Source organism: Columba livia, chromosome 7 (genome assembly GCF_036013475.1).
Source record: "Columba livia isolate bColLiv1 breed racing homer chromosome 7, bColLiv1.pat.W.v2, whole genome shotgun sequence".
Taxonomy (NCBI): domain Eukaryota; kingdom Metazoa; phylum Chordata; class Aves; order Columbiformes; family Columbidae; genus Columba; species Columba livia.
Genome location: NC_088608.1, coordinates 39,673,391 through 39,687,163, shown reverse-complemented (window position 1 = coordinate 39,687,163; position 13,773 = coordinate 39,673,391). Strand labels below are relative to the sequence as shown.

The 13,773-nt window shown below is 41.2% G+C and overlaps 1 protein-coding gene across 1 annotated transcript in view; it reads left to right on the top strand.

Moving 5' to 3' along the window:
- The window catches only part of FAM117B (family with sequence similarity 117 member B), a 28,778-nt gene extending 16,218 nt beyond the window's left edge, over window positions 1–12,560 (top strand). The window contains exons 5-8 of the mRNA XM_065069492.1: window positions 2,529–2,672; window positions 3,664–3,889; window positions 4,723–4,843; window positions 6,743–12,560. Coding sequence (XP_064925564.1) covers window positions 2,529–2,672; window positions 3,664–3,889; window positions 4,723–4,843; window positions 6,743–7,058 — 807 coding nt within the window. The 3' untranslated portion in view covers window positions 7,059–12,560. The remainder of the gene's footprint in view (window positions 1–2,528; window positions 2,673–3,663; window positions 3,890–4,722; window positions 4,844–6,742) is intronic.
- The last annotated feature ends 1,213 nt before the right edge of the window (window positions 12,561–13,773 follow it).

Genomic DNA, 13,773 nt, shown 5'->3' with positions numbered 1-13,773 from the left:
AAGTATGGGTGCAGTCAGAACAGTCTGAAATGATGAAAGAAGAAAGACAAATGAATGACCCAATCCCTTTCTAGGGGTTTTTGAGAAAGTTTATGAAGATTGATGAGACACATTTAGGGAAAAAAAAACAAAAGGCAGGTCAAAATCCTCAATGCAGGTATTTTACCCGCATTTGTAGAACTTGTTTGAAGATTCGTTCTGTGCTTTTGGCCAACTGAGGTGTTTAAACCAAAATAAAAAAGGGTTCTGAGGAATTGTTGGTGTAGGCCCTTCAGAATTCCATGCAGGTCTGGCTTGGTATTTACAAACCTGTAGGTTTCTGAATGCAATGCTATTGTCACTTAAACTTGGGCAATCTTAGTGGGTTTCAATTTTGAAAGGAAACTCTGAAAAATGCCCCTGACCCCTTATATATATGAATTTTTTTGCATCATAATTACTTTATTAATGAATTTTTTCGTCTAGTATGGAGGCCTCTTGCATTCTGCCGCATTCTAGAGTATGAGAATAAAGTATTGCACAACATAATTAGGTTTGGGGCTTGTGAAACAGACTATAAAATATAAACTGAGGCAAAGCAGCTTTTCCAGCATTGTATTACAAAGCAAACCATTGTTTTTCTTGGTAAATAATGTGCCAGCTATGTTGGACTGCTTGCAAAGGGCAGAAGTTACAGAAGGCTTCAAAAGGAGTAAGTGAAGGGTTTAGATTAATGGCATTTAGAGGTGGCTTCTAAGAGTGAAAATCTATAACTGTAGGCATCAAGGCAACATTCCAAGGCTTTCTCATTCCTTTCTAGGGAACTGCTAAACTAGAATTCTGGCAGCAGCTCAGCTCCTTCAGGATTTGTGGGAATGACTGTGTGGAAACACTTGCCGTTAGTGACTAGAATATTTAGTTGTTAGTTTGGTTTTTTTTGTTTTTAATATTCCCAACTTGACGGGAACTTGCAGTTGCGAACTCTAGAGGGTCATACAAAGATTTTGGAGCTCAAGGAGTTGAATTCCTGACAAGGCAGAGAAAATGTTTTAGGAAATTGCCTCAGTAGTCCCTTCACAGAGACCACGTAAACTCTGCTTAACGTGTTGGAAACGGCTTACTCTTCTAGTTAAAACTAAGAGACGTGATTCCAGTGGTTTTTTTTCCTCCATTCTTCACTAGTAATAAACACCGAAGCTTTGCCACAGTTGAGTTACACCAAAAATGTCAAGGTTCTTACCACCAAAGTCTCCAACTGATAGTTTAGTTGTGCTTCTTTCCTCCATGATTTTTGTTTGAGAAAGAAATCTCTATGGAATAAGCTTGTTAGCCATTCCTGTTCCTCTATTCAGGATCAGGAATAGTTGGTGAAGAACTTGGTCAAGTCCTTGCTGCTGAATACTCAGTATTCTCAGTATTAATGTAATGGAGAAACCAGAGTTGAGGCCAGAGCTGAAGCCAGGCAGAAGAATAAATGGATTAGGTCTTTCAGAATAATCTTTTTACCTCAGTGTGCTTGGCCAATGTTACGCTGCTGCTTCACACTATGAACCAGAAGCCCCTTTCTTTTGCTTTCCTGGCAAGCATGTGTCCTTAATCTCTTACCAATCGATTGATCCAAAGCAACCACTAATATTGAGACCAACTGCATAATCACCAAGAGTTAGGGCAGAATCTTCTAACCTTCTGGAGGCGTGATTATTTTTTAACGGGGGAGGATGCTAACGGGGAAGATGGGGAACCTTGAGAAGTCAAGGTGCACCAAGAGGCACTTTGGAAAACTTCAGTAACATCTCTTCTGCAAATGGTGTTTTCGTGCATACCTTGAAATGCTGGGCTTTTAAAATGTTAATCTTCGTTTTGAAGCAACGATGTATTAACATTTGGGTTTGAGATTTTATTCTTTCTGTGGAAGCCTTCCTAAATTGTTTTGTCAGTCTTTCCTGGCTTAATATAGTTACTAAGTTGGTCTTCATATCTGGCATACTGCAATCTTGCATTTTTGGAATAATTTTCCTTCTGCGTGTGTCATGTTACTGTAGGTGACAGCAGACTTCCATTAAAATACAGTGTTAATGAAATTACAAGTGAAGGAAGTGAAATCGTGGTACAGCTCACTTCAGAAAGAATGTTGAATGTACAGGGTGTTTCGAAAAGATGGACCCAATTTGTTATTATACTGCTTTGAAACTGGGTCCATCTTTGTGAAACACCCTGTATTTTAAAGGCTTCAAAGTTACACACATTGAAGTGTTGTCTGTTAAATTTTCACTTGTAAAACAATATTGAGCTGGAGACAGACCATATCAAGGGAGGTTTTGAGACTAGATTGTTGAAAGCTTTTTGTGCTAGAAATGAGATTTGAAACAAAATTCAGGGTGTCTGTCTTCATTTAAGGCATCCATTTTAACAACACAAATGCTATAGTTTCATGTCAATCCTTGATATCACGGTGTAGATGTGTTCTGTTTAAACGTTCACTTTTGAGTTGAAATAATTGTGTTTTTTAAGTAAGTTACATTGCTTTCTCCTTGTCTCTGGTTCTTCAGGCCTCTATCCCAAAGAGTGCTCTTGTTCCTGTGATACCTATTACCAAATCAACGGGATCACGATTCCGAAACAGTGTAGAAGGACTGAATCAGGAGATTGAGATAATAATTAAGGAGACTGGAGACAAAGAGGAGCAGCTTGTTGTATGTATCTGCCACAATGATTGCTTTCTGTAATTATGTTGGGTTTGCTTTGAGGTTTTTAAGTCATAAGCTTTATTTTGCATTTTGACTTAAATTTGCCTGGAGTTAGTTTGGCTTTCTTTAGTAAAGATAGTTGTAAAGTCTCTTGGAAAGCAAAAAGAAGAGAAGAAGAAAAGCTTGAATCTGAACTTTTTCCTCTGTAATTAGTGTGATGTAATTAGTTTTCCAATAAAATAAGAAATCTCAGTAAAACAGGGGAAAAGACAGAAGGTCTGTTTTGAGAGATTTTGTGGCAACTTTATCTTTGCCCATGCTGAGCTGTCCCCATCCCAGTTGAAGCGTAACTTGCCCATTTTTAACTTTCATTTTATTGTTAGGTATATTTAGAGGTAACTTCAGTAATAAAGTATCATAAAAACAGGCCATGAAGATGATTTAGGGCCTGGAACGTCTGTTATATGAGGAGAGGCTGAGAGACTTGGGACTATTGAGCCTTGAGAATAGCAAGCTCAGGGGGATCTTATCAATGTGTATAAGTATCTGATGTGCAGAATGAAGAGGCGGGAGCTGGACTCTTAGTGCCCCGTGACACGGCAAGAACAAATGGGCATAAATTAAAAAATGAGCTGACCACAAGAAAAACACTTTTAAAGTCTATTTTTTAATTGTGTTTTGAGTAAGTTGCCCAGAGAGGCTGTGGAATTGCTGTCTGTGGGGATGGTGAAACCTTAACACAGTCCTGGACAGTCTTGGACCAGCTGAGCTCAGGAGGGTCCCTTCCAGCCTGGGCGATCCTGTGAAATCTTGAAAACTGTTGTCCCTAGTTTCCAAACCTGTCTTCTTATATTATTCTGTTGGAGTCTTGCGTAATGGATAAAATTTTCCACTTCAACCAGTTTTGTGAAACCCCAAAAACCCCTCAGCATTACTGCATTTAAAGAAGTTGCTAACTAGACAAGAGCAGCCATCTGATCCCTTTCATTTTTACCAGCCTCAAGATATTCCAGATGGGCACCGAGCGCCACCTCCGCTGGCGCAGCGGAGCAGCAGCACTCGCAGCATTGATACCCAAACGCCTGGCGGAGCAGACAGGAGCAGTAACAACAGCAGCCGCTCCCAGTCGGTATCTCCAGCCTCATTTCTTACCATCTCCAACGAAGGCAGTGAAGAAAGTCCATGTTCTACAGACGATCTTCTTGCCGATTCCAGAGATAAAGGTACTGTGGAACTCCAAAAGCTTAACAGTGCTGAACTTTAACGCGTTGCTATGTGCGTGAACACGTAGTAAAATAGGGGCTTTGTTTCCCATTTCCATGGAGAAATGGTAGAACATTTCTTTTCTTTGCAAGTGATCCTTTTGTTTCTGAATTGTTCCAAATACTGTGTGCACATGTATGTAGTGCTTTGTAATTGGAGCTGCATAGATGTGACTGAAGAATGTGCTTCCCAGACAAGTTTTTGGTTTTAAATAATAGATTCTTCAAGTACTCTAAGCAAGCTGAAGAATCATGAGTGTACAGTGACAGGTGGAACAGAAAAATAGGCTAGTCCTGTTGCTTGTCAGGTGTTTTGTTATTATTTTAGACAAAATGGGCAACCTTCCAGCATTTCATACATATACCTGTAAAAAGTTTAACTGTGTTTTTTTTAATTATTCTTTTTTTTACCAGAAATCTTCTGAGATACACTGGGAGAATTTCATAATTCCACACAAACCTGTTCTGTTTTTTAAGGAATATAGTTTCTGCCCATTTCTTTCGTGGTGGCACAGGACTGTAGATTCAGGTCTGCAGTTACAAACAGAATGTGGTCAGGAATGAACAGAGATTGCAGAGGAGGCTGAAAATGATATGAGGAGAAATAGAAAGAAGGAAAGGGGTTGAGATAAGACAGCTTCTTTACAAATGAAGACGTGGAGGCGAATGAAAATGTTTCTTAATTTTGTAACGTTGGTAAAGATGTGGGTTTCAATTTGGGGGACATGTAAAGATAGCTGTTGGGTTTTGAATAGTGTGACACACTGATGTAACGAGATACTCTCTTCCTGCAGAGAATGGGAATAATTCTCCCTTGCCAAAATATGCTACCTCACCAAAACCCAACAACAGCTACATGTTCAAACGCGAACCTCCAGAGGGCTGTGAAAAGGTGAAAGTCTTTGAGGAAAGCTTGTAAGTTGATCTTTACTACAGAAGAAACATTCAACATTCAGAGTTACTCATTGGTGTATTGATTTTTTGTCTCAGATCAGAATTATTAGGCCAGTCCCTAAAATTATGCTAACACCTTGATCTCTGTTATTTTGTGTGACTATATGCTGGTATATGTGTATGCCTTTTATTGCTGGAATTTTGTGTTAAAATCAAAATATTGAGAGACTTTTTTAGAAAACAAACAAAAACCCAAACAGCATAACTTGAGAGGACTGTTTCTTACCTGCCAGATAGTGGGGGAGGAACTCAAATAGAATCAGATGCAGACAGAGGTAATGAGAAACTGTAGTGCAGGTGTATCAGCTCATACATGTCACAGCTTTACAAGGACAGCCTAATCTAGACTCTGAAGGCCATACTCTTTCAGCTGTAATACTCTTTCTATGTAATTTTGAAACCATTAGTGACAGTGTAGGGAATTTGACCCTGACTATTTGATGCTTGGATTATTCTGAAAAAGCCAGCTTTTGCTGTTTGGAAATAGTTTGGGAGTTTTACGTTTTATTATTTTTTTTGCAGTGTGTTCCTATCCTTATGTCACTTGGATGCAAGAATCTTAATCTATAATTAAAAATTCCATTTCACCACACAAGGAGTATAATTTTGTTTTAATTCTTTTATGCCTATGTTATCTCAATAATGCCATCTATTATAAGTACTAACTAAAAAGCTTAGAGCTGCCTTTTTGTATTTCCCATCTCTGATCTCTGCAGGTGGATTTTGAGAGGTCTCTGTGGCCACTCCATAGCAATATGGGAAGGGTGACAGTAACTTACAATACCTGTCTCTGGTTTAGAGTGTATATGTTACGTTGCCAACAGATTAGAGAGCCTCCACTTGCTCCAAGAACATACTCTATTGTAATTTGACTTGCATTTGCATTTCTTTTTGGATGTCTTTGCTGCATAGCTATAGGACTGTCCTGCTGTAGAGTGAAACAGGCTTCTACAGAAGTTTTTACCTCACTATGGTGGTTCTTAGACCCTGCGGTCGCATGCAGAAATCTTTCTCACATCTGGTACTTGCCACATGTACATGGGATACTTGAGTGTGACTATGTAAAACTCAGCCTTTGTTTAACATTATTTCTATCCGAAGTTTAGAATCAGAGAATAGCAGGTTGGAAAGGAGCACAAGGATCATCTGGTCAAACCTTTCTTGGCAAAAGCCTAGTCTAGACAAGCTGGTCCAGCACCCTGTGCAGCTGAGTCTAAGTGTCTGATATTGGGGAATCCATCACTTCCCTGGAGAGGTTATTCCAATGGCTGATCCTTCCCATAGTGAAAAATTTCCTTCTGTCCAATCAGCATCTCCCCAGGAGTGACTTGTTACAGGATTTTCATTTGTTAAAAAACACAACTGTGGCTGGATTTTCTGAACACTTGGAGAATCAGCTAATATGGAAATGTACCTTATGTCTTGAGCAGAATTCCTTTTCAGTGGAGAATGTCCCCTACCAGAGTATATTGAAAGACTGGCCTAGTAGCAAGAAGATAAAGTGCCTATGTCTGTCTTACAAACACATGGAAGAGAGGGGGAGGTTATAGGCTAGAGGACAAGGCTGGCAACAAGACACAAATGAATACAAATTTCTGATGGCTGTTTTCCAGCAGGGAAGAGAGGCTGTGGAAGAGATTTCCATAGTTTTGTCTTAAAGTAGAGTTAGATGTACTCAGTAGATTTGCTTTGCAGGGTTAGAGACAGTCACGGGAGGCATTCCTGTGCTATCCGCATTACTGACTAGCTGAAACACTTCACGTTTAAACCTCAGCTCGTCTCTGGCAATGTGTTCAGCAATACGTAGCTGCCATTGACAGAACTGGATATAATTTTTAAATTATCGTATTTTATTTTTAGGCCAAAGCCATTGCATGAGATTCCAGCCTTCTACTGCCCCGACAAGAACAAGGTCAATTTCATTCCGAAAAGTGGCTCTGCTTTCTGTCTCGTCAGCATCCTCAAGCCACTTCTTCCCACGCAGGATCTCACACTTAAGGGCACTACACACAGCCTGACTGTCTCCTCCAGCATGACGCCCAGTTTGTTCCAGCCCATTTCTGTGGCCTCGTTGTCTACAAACGCAGATCAAGACAGGATCTCCCGTGGGACAAGCACAGCACCACAGACCTCTCTGCTCCAGCAACCGGGTCCCATTGAGGAAGCTGAAGGATAGATTCAGATTGTCTTGACATTTTGCTGGGCAACTACACGGAAAAAGTTGGAACCAGTCGACTGGACCTTTGTGATCACACTATTTGCATTGTTTTGATAATTTCTGGCGCTGTCATAATTGAACTATTTGTATAATTGACTGTTTGGTAGCACATTGAGAAGTTCAGGAGGATGCAGCAGCTGACGCTGTGTTGCACTTTCTGCTTATGAAGACTCCAGTTCTGTTTCTCTCCTTTTTTTAAACACTGGTGAAAACAATCATCATCCTTTGCCATTTAAAGGACCAGTTGTTGTAATGCTGTATGTCCTTTGACTTTTTTTCTCCATTAAAACAAAACTCTCCAGACCAGCCAGCTGATCCCATTTGCCATTGTAATCTGCAGAGGGAGGGGCAAGCAGATGGTTTTGCAAGATGTCTTTTGTATGAAAACATGTATTTTGTAACAAAAATTTACCTTTTCTGGTGCGTAGCAGATCATGTTTAGAAGACATTTTCGGGATGATGCTCCACCCTAAACTTTGGGTTTTTTTTTTAATGTATGGGAGGTTCTTTTTTTCCTTGGCTATTTTATAGCTGATGGGACCAAAGGATTGCTGAAGTATTTCAGCAGTCTCAAATTACGTGACCTTGCTGATCAGCCTCAGCCCTAAACAGAATAAGACAAGTTAGTACGTTTGAAGCTATTAAAACAGAAAACTATCCAAAAAGCAGTGTTAGTATATAGTGTACATTTTTTTTAATATCAGAAGTTTATGCTTCAGTTAAGTCACATTCTTAAAACTCCTTCCTTCAGAGAATTCCCACCAGTGCTGGTTTATTGGCTGGTAAATTGCATTTTAAAGCACTTGCCCCAGCATCGTTTTGTGTGTCTATAGGACTTTTGTGCAGGGGTGGGGGGGGGAAATGTGTTATCCTCTTACTCAGTATTCTCTTTTTCCAGAAAATACACAACTTGCCTCTTAACAGGCTTGCTTGGCTACTTATGGAGTTAATCAACCCAAATCATTAATCGCTCTTGGTACAAATTTTCTCTGATGTGACTCATCACTGTATTATAGACCCTGGCCACATCATACTGAAATATCTGTGCATGATTTCCTCCCTTTTGGCATAGCGGTGTTCTGTGTGTGTCTGTTGAAGGTGATGGTTTCTCAGGCATGGTATCTGTTACACAGAGGTTTACAGCAGCAGACGCATTCTCCCTTTTTGACTAGCGACTTAGGCTGGCATGTAAAACAGAGGATTTTTGGATGCTTGGTCTGTCCTGATATGCAGTAGTTTATGGTTCTTGGAAATAATAATAAATTATGAAAATGGAAGGTGAAGACAATTGCAAAGGGAAACTGTTCAGGCACTTCAGCGAGGTTTCTTGTGTGTTCCCAGAAAGTGTTGTTTGGGTTTGGGCAAATAAAATAGAGATATGCGGAAAACTGCAGCAACGAGAATACCAGTGTTATATCAACTTTTAAAACAAGTTGACCTTGTACCTCTTCCACAGAGTTAGAATCAGTAATTTCAAGGGAAGTGCCACCGTGGACGGTCTCTGGGTCTGAATATTGGTTTGTTACACACGAGCAGTTCTCACTTGCATATACATAACGTCCCTGGATCAGCTGCCTACTCAGGTCCCCTCAGAACCGCATTGATTTGAAGATGATGCTGCAAAAAGAACAGTTTTCTTCAGTGCTTAATATGCTAAATTTGGTTGCGAACATTTCGCTTGGGAGGAAACAAAAAGCCTCTTGCATACCTGCGTGAATAATAGTCATGGTTTTGATGTACATTTACTGTTCCTTTAAATCCTACATAAATAAGCTATAATAGCAATGTACTTTACTCGGCAACTAAGTGTAAATCACAATAGCATGCGCAATCCTGTGTTCATGGTATGAACCCCTTTTTAAAACATGATGCAAAAATTCAGCAGATGAAAAATATACCAGAAAGTATTAAAATATTACACCTGTTAAATTAGCAAACAAGCAGAGTTGGGCTGACTGTCTTTCTTCCCATCAAAACAGATAAGATTGTGCAGATGGGAATCAAGAACTTGTTTTAAAGGAGCAGCTCTGATTTACACCGAAGACGTTGTTGAGGCACAGAGTTAATAATAAGTGACTTTGTGCATCAAATCTGTGTCATTTGGCCAGTTGATAAGTCTTTTCTAGATTTTTGTGGATATTAATTGGTTTCTTATGAAACGGTTACAGTGCACTTTGAAGTCTTAAAATGTACTGCTCTGGATAGGTTTGTTTAAAGCTGGTATGACTGGGTTCACGGAGGATCGGCTCGCTCAGGTGAAGGAACTGCTTAAGTCTGTTTTCTGTTTCCGTAACAGCAGCACGTAAGGAGCTTCTCCATCAATGCCAAACTGCCTGGTGCTTTATCAGGAGATCTTAACGCAATGGTTAAGAACCAAAGGGCTAAAGTTAACAAACAGCCTTTATTACAGCCTTGAGACTTAACTGACTTCACCCAGACTTCGTTCTGATGTTAGTTTTTCATCCCAGAGTGACCCCCAACAGCTGTGGCTTCCTTACCCCAGGACTTTCTTTTGCACCTGTTGTTGTACTACTTGAGCATCTCTTTGGTAGTTGATATTGTATGTTGTTGGACTGTACAAACTAGTGAGCTGCTCTGATGAAAACCAAATGTTAATGTGTGCGATTTTTGCTTTTTTTATAAAAACAGACTGCATTGAGGACAACATTCTGCCTTTTTTGTATGCAGGGCAAGTCTACTATTGCTGCGGCAGCTCTACTTTACTATGAAAAGACTTACAATTTAGAAAATATGACAGCTCTTGTTCTGAGACCAGTTTTTACATGTGTGCATATGAAAATTAGCCTTAAACTTTTTATGTGCTGTCTTGTGCCATAGCAGAGCTGTTACATTAAATATTTAAACCAATTTCAAAACAGCTTTGAGAGCATATAGAGCTTTTTAAAAACTTTTGCGTCTAGAGCGGGATATTCAGTTTTTTGGGGGCGAACCATGCATTACTAAAGCACAGTTACTGAAAGAGTTCGCGTTCTTTTGGCATACTGTAAATCCTAACTATGCATTAAACCAAGTCAGTTCCTTGATTCCCTACTTTGTAGATTAACAAAAACTAAAGGTCTATTTTATGCACAACTCGACACACTTGATACTCTTGTTTTCTTGGTATTTTACACCTCCAGCCACACGGAAAGGCTGTTGGCAGCGTGCAGTAACACTGACAGTTGATTTTGGGATGTACTAAATGGTGTTCCTCCAATTGTAAATTGTACGTCATTGACAAGGAAGGACGTCGTCGTTGTGACAAAGGTCTGTGGTGGCAGCTATGACTGTTGGATTCCTGTTTTCAAAAGCTCAAGGCACAAGAGGACTTGTTTGTTGAAGTCTGACCTGCTTCAGCTGTTCTTTCCTTGCTTGGTGCCGTAATCCTGTAACAACAAATTTAGGTGCTTGGAAAAGTAACAGATAATGCTTCAGTACATACGTCTCTGAGAGAAATTCCTGGTTGCGCGTACATATCCCAAGTGAGGAAAAGAGGGAGTGCAAATTAAATGATGCATACTGTGGAAGTAAATGATAGCTGCGTTTGGTTTACATAAAGTAATAGCAGCTCTTAAAAAAATACGTTTAGTCTCAGGGCTATTTTTTGGATTGTTCTAAAATACAATTTACTGGAATTCAGAATCTGAGACTGTTGGCAAACACCGAAGCTGAGCCTTTTGGGAAGAAGAAAAACAGAGTCATATCCACTAACCTTTATTTGTTTTGCCTCAGGCCTAACGTCTTGTTGCTTATTGAACTTTATTCAGTGGCACAGCAATAATTCCTTGCTCGAGTCTTATCTGTTCTCTCCCTGCCACCTCTGAAATGCTGATGTTTTCACAGTGGCTCCATGCCAGCGATGTCCGTGTTTCCTCGCTGAGCACCTGCCAGCTTCTCTGTGCAATGGGCAGGGTGAAGAACACACGGGGAGACACCAAGGCCAGTGCTGCAGGGTGGCGTCTTGGTTTCCCTTTGACTCCTCGTGCGCACACGCGTACAGCCCACGCAGGCCCGCGGCTTTTATCTGAATGGTTTGAGGCAGACCTGTTCTCATCCCAAACTGATGTGCACTCAGACGTATCTCCAAGGCAAAGCTCGTGTGTCGTTGTCATTTGTTCTCACGAGACGGATAGAACCTGCAAAAAACACCCTTGACATTAAAGCATCCAAACACTTGCGGATGTCAGGGCTGTGCTTTCTCCGTATAATTCCATAGTTTCAGTGGGTGCCCTCCATCGAATGTCATCGACTAAAGATGTCATCATGGCTTTGACACAAAAGAGGCTGGTGCGTATTAAAACAGAAATGTTTGAGGTTAGGAAAGGTAACAGAAGGTACAGCTTTGCTAACCGAGGGTCGTGAGAAGCACTGGAACCACTGGTGGTGTTGTGATCAAAGAGCTCTGACAGAGCTGGTTTTCCAAGCCATTTCTAAACAAAATGACCACTTCTTGCAAGATGTGCCTGTATATTTTCTCGATGTGAGTTTGTGAGTGCTCAGCAATGCCGAAAATCAGTCCTGCTGATAGAAGAATGACCTGGATGCACTGTTACTTTGTGTGCCAAGTCAAGCGAGGAGAGAACATGAACCATTCACCAGTGGTGTGGCATTCCAGCCTTGCACCCCGGGGGAACTGCCACGGTCTCCGAATGCTCCAGGTGTCAACGGGGTCCTGGTGCTGCCTGCTTGATTTCATTGTACATCATCAGTAGAGACTTCAGGTATGGTCCTGGTTTAATAGTTCTTCACTGGGATTTGTGCTTGACTGTAGAGACTTCCATGGCGTTGATGGGTCTGTCCGAATTACAGAAGAGCACTTAGCCTGGTAACTCTGCAAGTTAACACTTCTTACACAAGTTGCTTTTGAAACAGCTCTCTTTGGAAAATCTAGTAAGTGAACAACAAAACGTTTCTGGACGCCTCATCCACCTGAATTGTCAGTGTACTAATAGTTTAAGAACAATGTTGTTTGGCTTTCTTCTAAATGGTTTCATGTGTCGAAATGTGCAATTTTTGAGGGTAGCAGTCCAGGGGTGTCCACAACTGCCTTTGGGTTTGCCTTTGTATGAAACGCGCTGGTACATTTTCCTCTGTGACACTGTGATACCTGGTGGAGCTGTTCTTGTGTATGTTGTCCCCATAGGTTACTTGTTGCATGTAAGGCGATTTTCGTAAGGCAGAAGAATTCCAGGGATGTTCTGCGAAAAGGGCCTGTTCTGAGGTGATGTACACTGGTGTGAAACTGGAGCAGCTCAGCTAATGTCAATGGAACTCTTCACGTACACCAGTCTCTCTGCTATGTGTAGTTATGCCAGTACTATTTTGCACAATGTTGTTTTCAATCTTCAGTTCTGACTTGTGAACTGTTTCTACTGAAAACAGTGACAATTTTACCAACCGCAATACTGGAATGTTTTCGGGATTTTTTTTTTTTCCTAAAATAAAAAGTCATCACTTGGAGCTATGGGCTAATCTTGCATTTATTTTTAACAGCGAGGGGTTGTGTGTGCTCTGACAGCCTGAAGATTTGCCTGAGGAGTGACCCTGAGGGTAGCAGGTGTTTACTTCAAATACACACTTCTAACAATTTCAGAGGAAATTCATTAGAGTGGAAATCCCTGATTAATCCCTACCCTTATTCCTCCAGAGCATCCTCAGAATAGCCCTGAGAACTGGCCTTTCCCTGCCAGTAGGTCTGGTCAGTTCCAAACACTTCACGGTTCCATTACCAGGGGAAGATGCTGCAGGTCTTGGATTTTGGGAGCAGAAGGATTCAGCACGTGTTCTGGGAATGAAGGTGTGGGATCAGGACTGAGAAAACAGCCCTGGATTGGGGCTGGTGGGTTCATACTGCTGGGCAGTGGAACACAACTGCCGAAGCCAACTGTCGAGGGTTTAGATTGTGGGGTGACAATAAAACCCTGGCAGATGTATTGTTAACCTCCTCTCCCCCCTCCCTCTCCCCCTTCCCGCTCAGGACAGGTGATCGGGAGGGACAGAAGGACAGAGAGAAGAGAGTCAGAAATACTAAAAATGTTTTACTAATGCTACTAATAAGAATAGAGAAAATAATACAAACTATATAAAACCAATCTTGAAAGTCCCAGCAACTGCAAAGCCAGCACCCGAAGTCCTGGACTGGACTCTGCAGCCAACCGGAGCTGGATTCAGCCTGTCACTAGGCCTCAGTTCGCAGGGACGACTCGCAAGGTCCTCTCCTAATGTCGGCCATAAGGAAAAGGGACAAGATCCTCATGATCTCCCACTTTCACATGAAGTATCACATGAATGGAATGTTATACTCAGTTGGTCAGTTTCTTGGTCACCTGTTTCTCATTGCCCCTCTCACGTGATGTCCATCCATGCTTGTCAATAACTTCACATTCCATTGCTGTGTTTACCAAAACATGTATCTGGTTCTCCAGGAAAATGCAGCTGATATGAAGCTTTAGCTGACAGGCAAATTCACTGAAAGAGAAACTTGTTTTTAACAAAACCAGGACACCAACCTGGGAAAGGTCCTTGTGCTCTTTGTTCCAAGTCTTCAACAGGTGCAGGGGGACTGGTGCAGACCTTTCCCACTGTGCGCAATTTGACTGTGAGCCAACTGCTTTATCCCATAAATACGACAGCCTGGTGAGCTCTCTGTGGAGTGACAGGCCATGTGAAGATG